Source organism: Rhinolophus sinicus, linkage group LG11, assembly GCF_036562045.2.
Source record: "Rhinolophus sinicus isolate RSC01 linkage group LG11, ASM3656204v1, whole genome shotgun sequence".
NCBI lineage: Eukaryota > Metazoa > Chordata > Mammalia > Chiroptera > Rhinolophidae > Rhinolophus > Rhinolophus sinicus.
Window position 1 is genome coordinate 62,350,320 of NC_133760.1, and position 19,279 is coordinate 62,369,598.

The 19,279-nt window shown below is 37.5% G+C and overlaps 1 protein-coding gene across 2 annotated transcripts in view; it reads right to left on the minus strand.

The window, feature by feature from the left end:
- Positions 1–4,163: 4,163 nt before the first annotated feature.
- The window catches only part of NUP205 (nucleoporin 205), a 59,916-nt gene continuing 44,800 nt past the window's right edge, over positions 4,164–19,279 (minus strand). The window contains exons 34-43 of one of the 2 annotated variants that reach the window (XM_019750703.2): positions 18,515–18,653; positions 16,742–16,868; positions 14,555–14,631; positions 12,645–12,773; positions 12,283–12,409; positions 10,118–10,284; positions 8,448–8,571; positions 7,834–7,962; positions 7,197–7,270; positions 4,164–4,514 (exon numbers count right to left, since the gene is read on the minus strand). In XM_019750703.2, coding sequence (XP_019606262.2) covers positions 4,362–4,514; positions 7,197–7,270; positions 7,834–7,962; positions 8,448–8,571; positions 10,118–10,284; positions 12,283–12,409; positions 12,645–12,773; positions 14,555–14,631; positions 16,742–16,868; positions 18,515–18,653 — 1,246 coding nt within the window. In that variant the 3' untranslated portion in view covers positions 4,164–4,361. Of the gene's footprint in view, positions 4,515–7,196; positions 7,271–7,833; positions 7,963–8,447; positions 8,572–10,117; positions 10,285–12,282; positions 12,410–12,644; positions 12,774–14,185; positions 14,371–14,554; positions 14,632–16,741; positions 16,869–18,514; positions 18,654–19,279 lie in introns of those variants that run through there. The other variant, XM_019750711.2, reaches the window with a different exon arrangement.

A 19,279-nucleotide genomic window follows, 5' to 3' on the forward strand; every position in this document is an offset into this window, starting at 1 on the left:
AACTGATTCTGGGTGGTGAACACACAATGTGACATATAGATGATGTAATACAGAATTGTACACCTGAAATCTACATAACTTTACTAACAATTGTTACTCCAATAAACTTTGATTAAAAAAATAATTGGCCAAAGACCTTAATAGACACCTCATCAAAGAAGATACACATACAGATGGCAAATAAACATTTGAAAATACGCTCTACATCATGTTAACAAGGAAATGCAAATTAAAATGAGACACCATTTCATACCTGTTAGATTGGCCAAAATCCTGAATACTAACATGAAATGCTAGTAAGGACGCAGAGTAACAGAGACTCATACATCGTTGGTGGGAACATAAATGGTACAGCCACTTTGGAAGACAGTCTGGTGGTTTCTTACAAAACTAAACATCCTCTTACAACATGTCTGATCCAGCATTCGTGCTCCTTGGTATGTACCCAAAGCAGCTGCAAAGTTATGTCCACATGACAGCCTGCACAGGGATCTTTATAGCAGCTTTATTCATAATTGTCAAAACTTGGAAACAACCAAGATGTCCTTCAGTAGGTGAGTGAGTAACTGGTGCATCCAGACAATGGAATATTATTCAGCACTAAAGAGAAAATGCTATCAAGCTCTGAAAAGACATGTAGGAAGGTTAAATACATATTACTAAGTGAAAGAAGCTAATGTGAAAAACCTATATACTGTAGGACTCTAACTGTATGAAATTCTGGAAAAGGCAAACCTATGGAGACAGTAAAAATGAATGGTTGCCAGGGGACGTCGGGGTAGGCGTCGGGGGGACGGCAGAGTGTAGAGAATGGAGAATAAGCAGAGTGTAGAGGATTTTTACAGCAGTGAACATACTCTGTTTCAATGAGGGATATATGTCATTATACGTTTGTCCAAACCCATTGACTGTACACCAAGAGTGAACCCCAAGGTAAAAACCATGGGCTTTGAGTGCTTATGATATGCAATGTAGGATTATCCTTGGTAACAAATGGACTATTCCGGTGATAAGTGATAATGGGGGAGGCTCTGCACGTGTGGGGGTTAGTGGGTAAATAAAAAATCTCTCTATCTTCCTCTCAATTTTGTTGTAACCCTAAAAGTGTTCTTAAAAAATAAAGTCTTGGGGAAGAAAAAAGTCTGTTATTGGAGGTGTAGACAAATAGGAACCCTCACCCCATTGGTAGCAGTAAATTGGTACAAACACTAAAAAAAAATATTGCAATGGCTAGTGAAATGAAAGCTCTTAATCTCCAACTCAGGATTTCCATTTCTAGTTGTAGAATCCAGGGAAGCCCATCCATGGAGGCATGTCTGATCACCACCACTGCAGCACGGTAATAGTAAAACACTGGGAACCTCAATGCATACCAGTCCACCAACAGGATACATAAACTACGGTATTTATAAAATGTGACACTACTATTCAATACTTATCATAAACAAGAATGAGGAATTATCAAAAACACAATGTTGAACAAAAAAAGCAACCTGCAAATTGCTCCGTAGTATGACACACATGTAAAGATTAACAACCTGTAAAAGTACTTTTTAATGAATATGTATGAATGTGTATGAATATGTATGTAGTGAAAGTATAAAACAGGGATGGCAGAGATCAACAATGAATTCTTGACCATGGTCACCTCTGGGAGGGAAGTAGGGGAATGGGATCAGGGAGTTCAGAGGTGCCTCAGCTGTTTCTACCATATTGTATTTCTTTAAAAACAATAAAAGGTGCAGAGCAAATATGATTGATTTTAAGATTTGATCCAATTAGGTGTATGGCGTGAGTGGGTGTCTGCATGTTAGATGGATTGTATCATTTATATGATTGAAGCACTACACGTTTTAAAAATTGGAAAGAATGATAAAAGCAACGGTGGAAAGGATTTTTTTGAAAACAAGATATTCAGTCTCAAAGTATCAATCCAGATTTCTTATTCATTACAATGGGGAAAAGACGAGCTTTGCACTGGAGATATGTCAAACACTACCTTAACTAAGGGTCAACCTTAACATACGGGACAAACTGATATGTACCCCCTGATATGATATACGAGGGCATATCATACCTGCAGAATTGCATTCTTGTCAAAAATGCAATTAACTTAAAACAAATCAAATTGTGGCACCATTTTCAAAACAGCTGAAAAATGTCAATGTCATATAAAAGACCCCTCTCCTGAAAAAAAGGGAGAGGAAGTGTTCTAGAATAAAGGAGACTAAAGAGATAACTAAATATGTGGGATTCTTGATTAAATCTTGGGTTTAAAAAACAAAAAAAGTTCTATAAGGATTTTGGGAGCAACTGAGGAAATTTGACTATGAACTGAATATTAGAAAACGTTAGTGTTTTTATTGTCAAATGTCTTCTGTGTGATGATATTGTGATTAGAAGGAATTATCCTAGTTCTTATACACTGACACGTTACAGAAAAAGTGCCATGATGTCTACACCAACTTTTAAATACTGAAGAAGAAAACCAGTGTATCTACATTTCAATGTGCAAAATGTCAACTGGTGAGACTAGCTGAAAGGTGTATGAGGTCAGTCCTTTACTTTCAACTCTTCCGAAGAGTCAAAAAATTTCAAAATAACATTGGGAAAACAATAGCCAAATATTTAGAAAAGGCTAGATTGTGTACGAACAGCATTTATAGCTCAAAGTTAAGACATATATTTATGTAGCACCATTTTATAAAAACTATAATGAGAACGACCAAGAAGGCACTCACCTTTTTTATTTTCTAATGCCACCAAAGTGATCAACTCAGTGAAAACAACGCAGTAAGACCCTGTGCTTATTTAGTATTGTCGAGGAATAGGCGAACCTACCCTTCCAAGGCTAAAACCTTTTAAACAAAGTATCTATAATGTTTTTATGGCTTTTGCTTTGCTAAAAAGCAAGTGCGGCACCCAACAGCCTCTCTCCTTGCCCCAGGTAACAATACTGAGTCAGGCAGAGAATCTCCTGGCCTTGATGGTCAGCCTCACAGCCTGGATTTACTGTACAAACAGCACTTCTGGTCAGCCTTTTTAAGCAGCTGCAATTATTCCTGCCTCTCCCTCCCACACACTGCTCCCCTGCCCCAACTTCTGATCCACAGCCAGCTGTAATTTTGGAAGAAAGATGGGAAAACAAGACAACAAAGCTTAGTAAATTCAAAATCTTAATTTCAAAATTTCAAATTTAGCTAATATTGCTGACCTTCAGAGGTTTAACAAAATGCTTGGATTCTGTGCCCCAGGCTCTTTTCTGATTATTTCTAAGTTCATGCCTGTGTTCCAGATGATAAAGATTGCCATATCCCTGACCAGTGGAGCAGCAGTCATTATTAATGCATTTTGGACCCACCTATTTATTCATTCACACCACTCTAGGACTTCTATTTAGTAACAGGGTGCTTTCCAGCTAAAGACTAATGTTTATAAGTGGTGGGCAATAAACTAATTTCAAAATGGAGCAATGACAAAACCTTTTTAAAAGGAAGCTTAAAAGCCACAGAAATTTTATTATAAAATTAAAAATAAAAGGGACACTACAGAACTAAGTATTCATTTTCTGCTACTAGTATATGAGAGTCAAGGCTCTTTCCCCTCTCAGTGGTCTCTCCTGTATATTAGGCTGAAATAACTGGTGGCCAGAAAGGGAAAAAAGGACTTTCAGACGATGTAGTCACTTAAACATAAATACAATTGGGCGGGAAATAGAATAATGGTTGTGTAACTTCTTTTACCCTAATTGGAGCCATAATATTAATATGAAAAATATAGGCAGATGATTAAAGAGAAATTTCACATCATTTCTAAGGAACACATGAATATTATGTTGTCATTTACATGTGAAAAAGAAAAAAATAATTCTAAGAGATGGCTTGACTTTTTGAGACATTTCTATGATACATCATTCATAGTACTGAGTACTCTATTAAAGAGTTTGGTTAGTTTATTATCTACTCTGCCTCGTAGAAGAACCCTGAACACCACAAAGTGTAAAGGGAGAAAAAAAAATTAGAATTTCCAGACTATGCCTTGAATTTAGCATTTGGAATTATATTCCTAGGGGAAAAAACACCATCACTGTGGAAAGTTTAGTTGTTGGGTTCTCATTAATGTTAATCATTTTGTAGGTAAAATGTCAAAATACTAACCATACATTTGTTTTTTACAAAAAGTGTTTATTTTTTACTAGTGAGGATGAAACCGGGCAAAGTTTACAGAAAAGATGTCCGTATATAAAGAAAGAAATAGCAAAATATTTTTTGGTCATAATTTAGAGACAAACTGATCTATAAAAAGGAGATAGTTTTCCCCAATTCATCTCTTCCCTAGAAGAGTATAATAAGCAAGAGCGCTCAGTTCCGTGATATCCTCAGTAGGCCTCGGATACGTCTGACAAGAGCTTGTATGAAACTGTAGCGAGATCGAACTTTTGAATACAATCCTTCAATGTCTAGAAGTTTCTTTTGTAGTGACTCTCCAAAAGCGTTGATGGCGTCGGCCTGAAGCTAGAGGTAACACAGGTGACATTTCATTATTAAAACCGCAGTCTCAAATATTTCTTTTATTCTATATCTTCCAACTTAAAATACCTTTCAATTTTTATAATGTGGTCCTGTCTCATGTACCAAATTAAATAAACAATCACATTTTCTACCCTAGAATTTATTCTTACGATACTGTTTTTCCCTCTTTCCTTTCTTGGATAAATGTGCAAATTTGTAAATGTACTATAATAACTGTTGCTGCTGCTGCTACTGCTATGTGGACACACGCACAAAAACATTTCCTGAAGGTTCATAAAGAAGTTATTAAGAGGGGGTGTCTTTGGCGAAAGAAACAAAGGATATGTTAGAAAGAAGCTTTTACTTTTTACTTCCTTTTGCAATTAAAAAAGGAAGAAAAAACACTTGCGTGCTTTTACTTTCAAAAAATATAAATGGGGGAAGAGAAGTTGATATACGTTTTAGAATTCAGATGTATTTTAGAATGCCTGTGTAGTTTCAGATGGATCTTTTTGGTCTTATACTGAAATGCTAAAATTAAGCACAAAATGATGAATCTAGCATTAAAATCAAAGCACAGAGTGAGAAAATTATTTATTAAGCCTGCATTTCTTCTAGCTTTGTAACAGACCAGTCTAATAAAACAGTCATTAAGTCAACATATAGTTATTAAACATCTTCTGGGAGATCTGTTCTTTAGCTAATTCTGCTCATGTAACATTAGTCTCCCTAAAGCAGCCAAGTCAAAAAATAAATGACTTACAAAGTCACCAAGAGGCAAATGTGGTCATGGTTAAGAAGAAAGTATATGGTATTTATAACATCTGGCTAAGTGTGGTCTGGAAAATGCTGAAACTGTGCCTCTGTTTCCTGGATAAGGCCCAACCTCCAGTTTTAAGAAAGGCAGTGAGGAAGAAGGATTAGGGGAGAGCAGAGGCGTTATCAGATCACGGCTAAGGACATTTAGATGCCGAGGAGCAGATCTAGCTGTAATTCATCGTCCGTAACACCACACACCCTGGTAGCTGCTTTGCTCCTAAGACTTTGCTATTAGTTTCACATGAGGTTTTCATTTTAATTGTTTTGGGAATGCTCTTCATCCAATTCCAACACTACTGATCAAGAGGTTACTAAATACATAATACTATATAGTCACGCACCACATAACACCATTTGGGTCAGTGACAGTATATGTGGTCCCATAAGATTGTAATGGAGCTAAAAAATTCCTGTCACGTAGTGACTTTGTAGCCGTCATTCACAGAGGAATGTTCATGGTGCATTATCTGCTTACAAGCAAATCGATGATGAAAAAAAGAAATGAACCAAAAACCACCGGGGACAGATTTCTAAAATGAGTGACACCTCCTCAAGAAGAGCCTCAGGGAGGTCCTGCCATGTTCCAGATGAAGGCAGTGTTATCATAGGAGATGACAGTTCCATGCGTGTTACTGCCCTGGAAGACCTTTCAGTGAGACGAGATATAATACTGACGACCCTGACCCTGTGAAGGCCCAGGCTAATGTGTGTGCTTGAGTCTCAGTTTTTAACACAAAAGTTTAAAAAGAAAAAAAAAAATTAATAGAAAAAAGCTTATCGAATAAAAATATAAAGAAAGAAAATTATTTCTGTATAGCTGTACAATGGGTTTGTGTGGTAAGCTAAGTGATACTGTATTACAAAAGAGTTGAAAACTTAAAAAAATGAAAACGTTTATAAAATAAAAAAGTTACAATAAGCTAAGGTTAATTTATTGAAGAAAGAAAAATATTTCTAAATAAATGTAGCGTAGCCTAAGCACACAGTGTTCATAAAGTCTCCAGTCGTGTACAGTAACGTCCTCGGCTGTCACAGTCACTCCCCACTCACTCACTGACTCACCCAGAGCAGCTTCCAGTCCTGCAGACTCCATGCATGGTCAGTGCCCGATATAGGCGAACCATTTTTAAAATCTTTTATTCCGTATTTTTACTGTACCTTTCTATATTTAGATATGATAAGATACACAAATACTTACCATTGTGTTACAATTACCTTCAGTAGTCAGTACAGTAACAGGCTGTACAGACTTGTAGCCTAGGAGCAAGACGTACCAAACAGCCTAGGTGTGTTGTAGGCTAGACCGTCTAGGTGTGTGTGAGGGCATGTTATGATGTTTGCACGACAAAATCATTTACGACGCATTTCTAAGAACGCATCCCTGTTGTTAAGTGACATATGACTGTATAATATTATAGTCGACTACAGTGGAATTTTAATGCCTGCTCACAATCTCTCCATTAAATTATTTTTTTGCAAAATTAGGTGTTGAGTGACACTGTGCCTAAAAATTCTACAAAGTTAATCAAAAGAGATGAGAAGTTTCCAGATCACAATGTCTACCAATTACTGAACTCTTACTATGTTCCAGGTACAGGCACTACCCTAGGAGCCTCACATAGGAAACCTCATTTAATTCTGACAAAACTCTTTGAGGCTGAATTATCATTCCCATTTTTTTGATGAGAAAATGGGAGGCTCAGAAGTTAAGTAAGTTGTTCCGCGTCACATGGCTGTTTGGTGGCCATGCCAGAACTCAAATAAGGTCTTTGTATACACCCTGAAAATTATAATCTTACTAACATACTAGGCCTTTCCTTTTTCCTTTCAAAAAGAAAAATAAAAGAGGGAGTATGAGAACCTTACCTGGTCTATGTCATGTTGATTCACTATTGTCAGTCCACTTCTAAAATCCAGATTGGCTTCTGAAGCAAAAGAATCTAGAGATAAAAGACACAGTCACACCAACTTTGCAAGTAAATATTCACCACAAAATGGAAGAATCTGAAGAAAATGAACCACTGTGCCATGAAAAACATGGGTCAAAACTGAGAATTCTATTTCAACTTTCAGTAAAGGGAAGCCCCGGGAAGCATTTCACTGGTCTAGGCCCGGGTTCTCAAGCTTTTCTTGTGTCTTCCTCACTAAGGGATCCAATGCGTTCTCATCAGTCACAGGGGCTCACTCCAGCAACAAGAATCCAGGCCTAAGCTGACCCACTTCCATTGTTCTGGAACACTGTGACCAGGGAACTCTGGAGCAGGGTCACCCCATAACTAAAAGGAGCTGAGGAGCAGCTGCTAAGATGCTCTTATGTTCCACACAATTTCCCACAGACAGAAGTAAAATACAAAACAAAGCTCTGTCTAATCACTATGTAGCTTTCAATTACCCAATCCACTCAGAGTAACCCAGTCACATAAAAAAATATATATAAATAGTTTTTCAAGGCACTACAATCTATAGGCATTTGTGGGTCACTAATTGGCAGAATAAAGCTTACCTTGTAGCCGTCTGCTTTTAAACAACGTCCTGGAGGCAAACAAGGAATCCTGAGAATCCGTGGGTGTGCAATGGAGCAAGTAGTACTCCAGATGGCGCCAAAGAATAAATAGGCAGGTCTCTATGATGACTACAGAGCACAGCTCCCATGAAAGGAAAACAATCTCATCGTGTTTGTTTTCACAAACCAGTGTCTGAAGAGGAGAAAAAGGACAGACTGCACCACTTTAGTGATGTACCCATGGCCTCAGTCTAACAGTGGAATCTTTAGTCAGATTCCACTGCAGGTGTCTCCTCAGGAAGCAGCAAGGTGTGCTGAGAGGAAAGTGGGGACCCTGGGACTGTGAGCACAGTCTCTAGCGGCTTTGTCTCCCACCCACACAGAAAGTGTCTGCACACATTATCAACATTCCTAGCCACTCTAAAAGATAAGGGGAAAAAAATGTCAACTTGGAAATGTATCAGGCATTTACTGGAATAAAACGAACAGTAATTATGTCTTTTTCCATATGGTTTTGAAGCCCAAATCATGTGAGAATAAGTGAACAGTTCCTACACTTGCAAATTCTCTTAAAGGTCACCATTCCAGTCCCCCTATGATTTCATGAAGGATACAAGAACAAAGGGAAAGAAGTTTAGCTCGGTTGTTGATCAGCTTCACCAAACGCCGCCTCGCTAGAACATATTTCTGGGCTGTGGAGATTTTATCCGCACCAGCAGGCATCACAGACTGACACAACTAGGAAAAAGAAACAAATGCACCAGTAAGAATGACAAATTGTAGCAAAAACTTAATGAAAATCTACTATAAGAGGGTCGCTTGTGATAAGCACTGTGAAAAACATGCAAATTAGTTTAAACATCCTTGCAGACAAGAGTTATTGTCTAGTTAGGAAGCTAGTAACTTAAAAAAATGACAGCCAAAGAAGCAGTTGAATTCACACATGAATATTCATCCACTGCTTCTTGTAATAGTCTTGTGCCTGAAACAGGCATTTCCCATCTGCTGATGGGCCGACCAACCTTGAATTTCCTGTCAAATTAAAACAAAACAAAACAGTAGGGTTTTCAAGCAGTAGCTGTAACAATGCCATGGAGAATTTCTATAACAGCTGTCATGTATCTTCTGAAGAAATGTAAAGTAGAATGCTAGAGCATAAAAAATATGATCGTCAGCCAGAACCTCCGCCAATCACCTCTATTTGGCACACCTATAAGCACGATGGTTCAATTAAAACTCAGACACTGGGTCTGGCAGGTGTATGGACGTGGGAGGGCCACATACTTGACTGTGACGCTGCAGTTCCTCTTGCGAGTACTGACATCGCCCACAAGCCACACATGAGGGCAAAGGGCTGCCAGATGTAAACCACATAATTTCCAGGATGATCTGAACCCAGTCAGTAACTCCAGCCTCAATCTGGACTTGTGAGCTGTGCGGCTTTGTGGTAATTATTCAAACGTTCAATGCCTCGGTGTCCTCATCTGAGAAATGGGCGTAGCAATAGAATCTGCCTCATGTATTCAGGTAGAACTTGTAGCTCAGGGCCTGGCACATCGTAAACAATAAATGTTCCCTGTGATTATCAGAAGAATGGCAAGAGGGAGTAGGCTTTGACCACTCTTAAAAGTGACAGGGAGTTTTTCAGGAAAGCTGGTATGAACCAAGAATGGCAAAATGGTTCAACATCCCGGATACCACAGGACAGCAAGAAGCTTCAACACTGGCCAAGTGATGCCTTATAGTTCAGCTGTGCCAAATGGGAAAGATGCCAGGCTACTCAGGTAGCAAGTCTAGCAACTTGGCATCTTTAGCTACAATCAATGTGGGGGGGGAACGATTCTGGGTCATTGAGAGCAGGCAGGAATGTCTGCTACACCATCCCTTTGTCTGCAAAATTCACTAAACAGATACTGAAGGCACAGAGACATCTTACCCAAGGATTCACTCCCACTGAATAAGCACTGGAATGGAAACCTAAGTTTCTCAGCACAGATTTTAGAGTATAAATTACCCACACTCTTCCTTCAAAGGCCCGCTGCTGTCTACTGAATGGCAAGTGGTTTTCTTGAACAGGTGCACCTTTACCATCTTTCATTCAAGAGTCCCTGTGCTTATGAGGCGTGGTGCTTTGGTGAGGGACTCTTCTTCAAGCCACACAGAGGAATCACGTGAATTCCTCTCGTCCCTCTGCATATGTCATCGTTACTCACCAGTCTGACACCAACAGCCTGGCCCTTATTAGCAAAAGCAATGGCTTCACAGCTCATTATAAGACTCGTACCTCTTTTATCTCGTCTGGTGGAAGCTGCTCCACATTCTGTAGCTTGGTGACACTCCGTCGGTGACTGTCGTAATAGCTGAGGAAGTCACCAGCGCTCTGTTTCAGCAGGTAGACAATGATGCCCAAACCAGGCAGGCGCCAGTATGGAACTACCGGAGCTTGGGAATCTGATAGAGTTGATGATAATAAAAAATAAAAAATAAACAATAATGTTTCACAGGAATTTTATATGAATTCCAAAGACCTGTTTTAAAACAAGGGATGCCCAGGAATTTAAGGGCATGTAAACTATTATTAAAACCAACCCAAGGCTACTTTTAAATACCACTGACAGTTCAAAGGAGTGATTAGGAACTACTGTCACCAGGTGTGTACGTTGCTGGAGACCTGAGAGAATAAGGTTTGGCTGATGGATGGACACAAATAGAGCTTAGCTTTTACTGGATAAAGACCTCGTTCAGAACTCGGTTATAAAGCTTTACACCTGTCTCCCCACTCACCTCCATGCACACACACATCCAAGCCATACGCACAAGTTTGGGGTTTCCTGACCTCAGGTGAGTAACTCCTACCTCACCCTGTTGCTCTAGTTAATATGGATTCATTCCAGTCTGTATCTTTCTGGTTGCTGAAATCCCAGCTCAAAGTCACTCTTCCAAAGAGCTAAGGAGAACACTAACTGAAATATTCAAAAAATATAATTGGATTTCAACTTTAACAGTCTTTACCACAGTAATTCCATTTGGGTAACGAGACCGAATGATCTGCCTTTCACTTGACTACCTTCTGGAAGATGAAAGTGCAAAGGAGCAGTGAGGTGTCAGGAAGGTTGTCTGCAGAGGGAAGAACTAGACAACATGACACTGCTGTTCTGCAGACAGTTTGTGTGGTGCAAAGAGAGCACTTTCCTCTTCCGACTGAGGGATTTCTTGAGAAATACCTCAGCAATTTCAAGTTCAATGTGGAGACACCCGTTTAACGGCCCTAACTGCCATGAGCACTGAAGGAGCGATCTCTCCTTCATACCACCTCCCTTAACTTTGCTCCAAAGTCAGATCTCATCAATCTGCATGTGGAACGGGGAGAGACAGCACAGTCTCTACCAGAGGATGTCACCACCAACCAGAATAGTCTAGACGCACCTGACCTGCCAGGTTTCCTGTTGCAGTTTTCAGGGAAGATGTGACATGTCTTTACGATACAGGTCATCTATACAGAGTCTTCTGCTACTGAAACTGTGTACCCTTGTCCCCAGATAACATTATGTGACATCTACCCTGGAAGGAAGATGTCCACAAAAAGGATGGTCTGATGCTCAGAGTACACCGAAGCATTTCAGGAGTTCTCACACACTACATGCTCAGTCTAGAAAACGTTAGTGTCCAGAAGCTATCAGCCTTAGACTTCAGATGAGGGTGGTTCATAAGAAATTTGACTACAGAAACAGATTCCATAGGAAAGATCACGAAGTGTAGGCAGTAGAGGTGCGACAGGAAAGGGTCCCTGCATCAGAACAAACAGCAAATATACTACATAATAACAATAACAATAGCAATAATGAAAATAATAGTAGCTACTAAACGTGCCAGGCACTGTCCCTAAAGCACTTTCCATATATTAACACATTTTATCCTTACAATAATTCACTGGAGGAAAGCTTATTACTGCCATTTTACAGGTAAGGTAACCGAGGCACCTTAAAGAGTTAAGTAATTTTTCTTCAAGGAAAAGAACAGAGAAAAAAAGATTGAAAAATAAATGAATCGTCTCAGGGATCTATTATACAGTATCAAACAGTCTAATATATGTTTGGAAAGAATGAGGCTATTATATTTTCGTATTTTTCACCCAGCTGACTTACTCTCCAATCCTAGATCCTTTCTTTGGGGTCTCAAGTACGATTCAAAACTTATACTCTCCCAAGGCTCCTCTGATTTATCCTCAGAAAATCTTGAATTTCTCTGTTCTCTCGAGCTTCCCAGCCTATCCACAATTCTAACAATAGTACCCGCTCACCGCTCCTTCTTCAAGTTGTTTGAAACATTTCCCATTATTACTCATCAAGAGAAACAAACAAACAAACACGTCTTATCGGAACCAATTAGAGTTTGTCATAATCATAGCAACTGAATTCCTCAAATACAGAAAGAAGTGACGAGGCTTACCTTGCCGGGGCCCATCTCTATTAATGGTCTCTGACAGGCTAGGGGTAAAGAGACACACAGTATGCTGAAAGACGGGGGAGCTCTGTAGCATAAGCGACTGGCAATATTCCATGACATTGGCACAAATCTACAATAAAAGAACAGTGGTAACAAAATTATTAGCTCCCCAAATGCCCTTCTATCATGGAAATCTGGATTTGAAGGAGAATAAAGTAACAGATCTAAATAAAGTCTAACTTTGTAGACATCATGACAAAGTTACAAATCGATTTGCAAAATTACCAATACCTGTTATTTTTATCAAGTATTTCCCAAAACGTAAGCATCTTAAAGGATAGGTACGTAACTCTCACTCCTCTTACCTGTTGCATAGCAAGTTCCATCTCATCTTTCTTGTTCACTCTATCGCCCTCCACGTTATCCTCTTGAAATTTAGACTGACGGAGTCTGTCGGAGCCACCAAAGCGACTTAGTAGCGCTAAGCATTGGCGCTAAGAAAGACAAAGACAGTTTGTTCATAACAAGTTGGAGATGTTTAAAATTTGTGACCTTTCTTTCTTGAGGGATATCAAAAAGAAAAACTCAGTGGGGAGTGGACTCACTCTTTTAAAGCATCTGATTTCTTACTTTCAACTGAGTCGACTAAAGTTAGCACTATTACAATTCATTGTTTCGCAAATGTACTTTCCTGGCAGGCTGACTCATTCAAAGAATACCAATGTTTAAAAGCAGTTAATGCCCGCTATAATCTAGGTGTCTGCTAAAGAATTTTTTGTCTCGCACCAAAAAATTCCCTGGCAGACACCCATTAAATAAACACAAGGTGATAAACAATGACAAGCAAAATGAGATGGCAAATAGACAATCTGTAGCAAGCATAGCCACGATAACTGTGTCTACTAAAAGCTCAAACTGAAAGGCTATTACTCCTGTGGCCACTTTGGAGACTTCAATAAAGGAGTTGAAAACACACGCAGCCTTGGCAGATAAGATGCAAATGTCATCTGCTCTAGAAATGTTGGAACTTTCCATCTGAAAATGTTTCCTAAGGTTCTCAGAAGGGAAGAATGTTCTTCAAAAACTGGCAGTGGTTATGTGGGCTTGGAATCAAGAGATGTGAGTTCCAAAAGCAGGTTACCTGATTTGTTCCTATGCGTACTGAGTAAATTCCTTAACTTTCTCAAGCCTCTATGTTCACATTTCTAGAGTGATCACAGCAATTCCAAACTTATAAGACCACTGCCAGGATTACCTGAGACACTGAATTATACTTAAAGTGCTTTGTAGAGTGTTCTGCACATACCGTAGTAAGTGGATGGTAAAAACTTGTATTTTAAAAATTGGTATTACATACACATACACACACATTCCTACCTATATGTATATACCTATATACATACATAGATAAAATATGTGATATCTTATTTAAAACATGTTTAAATAATAAGTTTGGATAAGGTACAACATATTAAGGAGACTATAATATAAACTTATCTTGCCATTTAAAAATCTATAGTTTAAAATTTTGTACACAAAAATGTTTGATGTCAGCATTTACTTTTGGAAAATTGTTAAACAGTTCATGAAAAGAAGATTGGTTACGAAAATTATTGTATCAAAAACAATGGAATATAAATTCTACCATATAAATATAATTACTCTGCAGCTAATAAAAAGTAAAGATGACCAAGGCAGGCCAGGAGTCTCCCAGAGAGAGCGTGATAAAATATCTAATTGATAAGCTACCTAAGATGTTTGAATATATTGATAGGAGATTATACAAGTGGAGGAGAGTTTGGGAATACATTAGAAATAAGTACATAAAAAGCAAGCAAATAAAAAAAGAAACAATTATTTAGTATATGGAAAACATAATGTTACACAGAAAAGTAACATAGGCCATGGCTTAAGCAAAAATGACATTTACACAGTAGTAAGTGTAACACTAAACACTAATCTTATCAAAATTATATGATTATGTCGAGTTTGAGGAGGTATTATGAGAAATATACGTATTTTACGGTTGACGAAAAGGAGTAAAGAGATCTAAATTCTCATCTTCCTCCATGGAAAGTCAACAGATGGTTCCTAAAATTGGAAAATCAAGTAGTAGCAACATAAGCACAGTATTTAGAAACATCCAAGAATCAGTTAAAAACGTTGAAAGAGTTTGCCCAAATCCAGGGAGCAGATTGGGAAGGATGGGTGAGGGGAATGTTGTGTTTTGTTAAAGTCTTACAGCTGCTCTTTAAAGAAATTAGGAACCAATTACCTGGAATCTTCCAATATGTCCCTGTAGCTCCATTAGAGATCCTTCATTTACATCAACATCAAGTTCACTTAATATACCTATAAAATTTGGAACGCTTTTAAATGTAGTTTTATAATCAACAAAATAAAGACATTAAAAAGCTAGGAAAAGCAGTTCTAGTATTTTCTATTCTTTATGTGACTGAGCACAGATTCTGCCATGAAGGAGTTTTGAGAAATAGGACTTGTTGACAAGTGCATGTCCATTCGTATGCAATCTAAATCTAGAGTCAACTAGTGGTTTTAAAAGGCACTTTTTAAAGTTTTTGAGAAAAACCTACTTTTTATGTACAGCCGTAAAAAGTTAAAAATTTCTAAACTCAGCAGTAAATTACTATCTCATGAAAGAGTTTAAAATATAAAACACTAAGAATAAAATGCATTTCTTTTACCTGGTCTAGGTATTATATCATTTGATTTTTTTTTTTTTTTCTATTTCTTCAGACAAAGCACTTTGCACATACACATTTCCATTCAACTTCTCAGTTTGGATTCCTAAATCAAACTGATAGGTTCTTATAGTACCACGGACTCCCTTTATTTTCATTGAGCCCTCCAGCAATCCCCATTCTCCCCATTGGTTTATTTCTTTCTTCCATGATTATAGTCATGCTGAGGAGAACCCACCCAAACTTGTCCTGAACACCCTAACTTTCTGTATATTTTCACAATCCCCAGGACTGAGACATACCAAGGCTGGGAGGTGTGGAGGCTGCGATCGCCTCAGAAAAGCACAGGCTCCAAGTGCCTCAGTAAGTTCTGCCCTGCCAAACACTCTCCTTCTCTCAGTACAAAGGGCTCAAACACCGAGATACCCCAGAGAGGAAAAATATTGGGGGTAGAGGGGGTGGAATCAGGGGTTGGCCTCACACTTCTCCATAGCACCTAACAATGGAGTATTGCCTAGTAGATAAGCACACAAGCTCAGAAGCCTTAATGCCTGGGAAACGCTACCTGTGTTATCTATGTAACTTTGGACAAGTTCACCTCTCTGTGCCTCGGTTTCCTTATTGTAAACTGTGGATAATAATAGTTCTACCTCATAAGACAGTTGTGAGGATTAAATAAATTAACATGCTAAGTGTTTTAAAACAATACTTGGTACATAAATGCTTAATAAATGTGAGTTATTATCATTAATACTACAAATTCTGAGGGAAAGAAAAGTATAATTGTCCATGCTGTCATTCTAGAATAAAGGCAACCATTAACCATTCATAAACATTAGAGAATTCAGGGATTATAATAATTTTTTCTTGGGGGAGGAGAACTCAATACAAATTAAAAATACCAAGAGATAAATCAAAAATGAAAGAACTCAAGAATGATAAAACCGTGGGAAGAAAAAAAGAATTGGTGCTTTTCAGTGAATCCATGAAAATATGTAAGCAAAACTATACAGCTGAAGGTTATAGTTCCAGGACTGAATGTAAATGTTATGAAAACTCCAACAAAGTAAAAACAATATAAGCAAACAATCTGAAGATGGAAGAGAAAGTGTAAAAGAATTCATCATTTCATCTTTCACATCAGGAGTTAACTGACTGTCTAAAATTTACATGTAATAAAGAAATTAAAAATTTTTAAATGACCAAAATATCTTAACTATTTTTCATAATCTTTTTTTTCTTCTTAATCATAGTGATTTTTAAGAACTAATTATCTCTTGTACTCTTGTAGTGAAGAAACATTTGCCTGGAATTCAACTGTGTTTTCAGTTTCTCTTCAAGTTTTTTATCTGTTAAGTTCATATAAAATTAAACAGTTATTTTCTAAAACTGCATGTAAAAGGTAATCCCATTCTTATAAATTACCTGTGTGTCTCTGTTTTTCTCTCTTATGTACATATGAGCATTGTTCAAACAGAACAACGTTTGAGAAGCTACTTACCAAAATGGTAACTTTTGGTAATTTCTAAGTAGTGGGATTTTGTGTGTTAATTATTTTCTTGAACTCTTTGAATATTTTATATGAGCACAAATCAGTTTTATAAATATAAACTTAGTACCTTAAAAAAGGCAGTGAGCTCTGTTAGTACCAGTTTTAAGTAAGTCATATATAGCTGCAAAGTAATAAAAACCTCATTCTATTAAGAGGTATGTCAATCTGTAAAGATTTATTAGAAGTCCATTCAACATAATCAACTTACCAGGAAGTGCTGCTTTACTTATAATTCCTGTCAGCAGAGCCAATTCCTGCAAAGAACCAGCACTAATATCCTGACAGCGCAGGATTGCTTGTATGGTGTCAGAATGCGAAATGAGAAACTGCAACACCTAAGCCAAGAAAAAGGAGGCGACATGGAAGAAACAGAGGCAGAAGAGTAGAAAATTATATTATAAATTTATAATCCATCTTTTTAATAACGTTGAAGCAAGTAATTCAATATAATGAAGACTACTAGTTAAGCAATTATCTTGTGCACTTACATAGTTTATTTCTTCATGAAGCAAACATTTACCAAAAATTCTAAGAAAGCTAAGGGATTATTTCAAAGTTTTAAAATTAATATATTTACAGGCTACTGTAGAAGAGTATAATATAACTTAGAACTACAGTATGAAAACGATTTCTTGAACCCATTTTATTTTTTTTAGTTTTGTCCAAATGGAACTAGAACATGAGTTTAAAATAAGTGGGTATAAAAATGACTTACTGAATTTAAGTTGCTCTATCAAAGCCTGACTAGTGTGACATCAGGAAAAATCACCTAAAAGCTTTTAATTCTCCTTTTGATACAGTAAATACAAATGAGATAAAAATCCTGACCTTCAAACTTTGCCCTTCTACCTCGGCATTTCATAGTGTACCATCATGGAGGACTCTAATTATTTTCACATATGATGTCTATGTCTCCTCAGCTTGATTACAAAGCCTTCACAAAGACTATGCCAAAACAAGCCAAACATCTAATCACTAAGGAACTGTGCCCTCTTTTATTTTTCAATACAGATTCATGGGCTTAGCCCATAATTACTGGACGTGAAACTCAGTAATCTGTATTTTTTAAAGAAGCTCCTTAGGGGATTCTGCTACGGTCAGTAAAAGACTGGTAGTAGAAGACCAACGTCTTGTACCACAATGGCCAACTTTTACTAAAAAAAAATCTTAATCTTAATAAAGTAGAAGACAAGGAAAGCCATTGAGTTTTAAAAAGTGACTCAAAGGACACGTACGAAAGGGGAAGAATGTCGAATGTCACCTAGACTAATGCAGTATAAAATAAGGTGCCTGGTTAGAAACAGCAGCCTGAACTGATAGCAGGGAAAATGGACAAAATTATTAGGTCACAGTTCCTGAGGGTATCACAATAACAGAACAATACAATAAAAGACTGAAGATTCATAATGATAAGCCTAATTAATTGGGGAAGGGCTAAAGTATATATTGCATTATTAAATAAACAAAGAAACATGTATTTTTGAAAGTTTCACTGAAAAGGGAAAATAAAACTCATTTCTGGTGCTCCAAAAATATTTCTTAATTAGAAAATTCCTTCATTTAAATTACCTCATTCTCTAAATATCACAACTAAATGTGGTGATACCTATCTTTTGCATTTTCTGCAAGGCCTAACAGTGTCAGCCTCCTCTCAATAAAACATCTGGTTGAATTACATTTTAGAACCCAGCTTATTCCTATCACAATAACTGCTTCCTTTTATAGAAGAACAAATTTAGATCTTTTGCTTTCCATCAGTTACTATTCTATTAATTAGCAGCAGTGTTTCATTCGAACAAGAATACAAAGACAGGTCAATGAACTTCCCAGCGAAGTACAAGGGGCCTGTTTTTAATACCCAGGCGTGCCACAAACAGTATGATTAAGGTAAATTCAGTTATGCTTTCTACACCTTGGGTTTCCGCATTTGTAAAATGAGAATTTGCCGCTAGGCGATTTCTACCCTAAGGGTTCCTCTTACCTGTCCTGCTGCCTGCAAGTGCTGGGCCATACTAGACGTGAGGATGACCTGGCACAAGCGGAGAGCTGGAAGGAGAATCTGACGGTACCGGTCCACTGGCGTCGGGATAAATACTGGCGGGTCCCTCATGACAAACATGCTTCATTCATTCCCACCAAACAAGGAGAGAGCAAAGTCCAAGGGTTAGGTACACTCTAACGTCCCTGACCATCTCCAGGGCAAACCAGCACAGCTGGCTCATTAAGATGTGAAGCTACTCACGAGTACACTGCATCCCATATAAATAGTAAAAATTGACTTATTTGTTTGAAAAATCTTAGTAAAAAAATCTGCATAATTTGAAAAGACAACGCTTGAAATTTCCTAAACATATTTATTCTACTTTAAATTTTCCCTTAGGCCATAGAGACTATAAGTAAGAAATAAGTAAAAGCAAGTTTTCCCCCAAGTTTTCCTCTTCTATACCCAAGGCCAAAATTATACATACATACATACATACATACATATATATATATATATATACACACACAAAAAAAAAAAACCAAAACCAAGATTTAAAATGTTGTCAAGTCACTTGACTTTTAAGGTTAGGTCTCAGAGCATGGTATTAATAAACTATTATTTATTGTAAATGTTTACATTTAAATTTTTAAGCAAAAGAAAATGGTTGCCTTTTGAAGGGAATGAAAGGAGAAACAGGAAATAAAAGATTTTACACAGACAGTGATGATAATATGTATGCCATGAACTGAGGAATGTAATTAA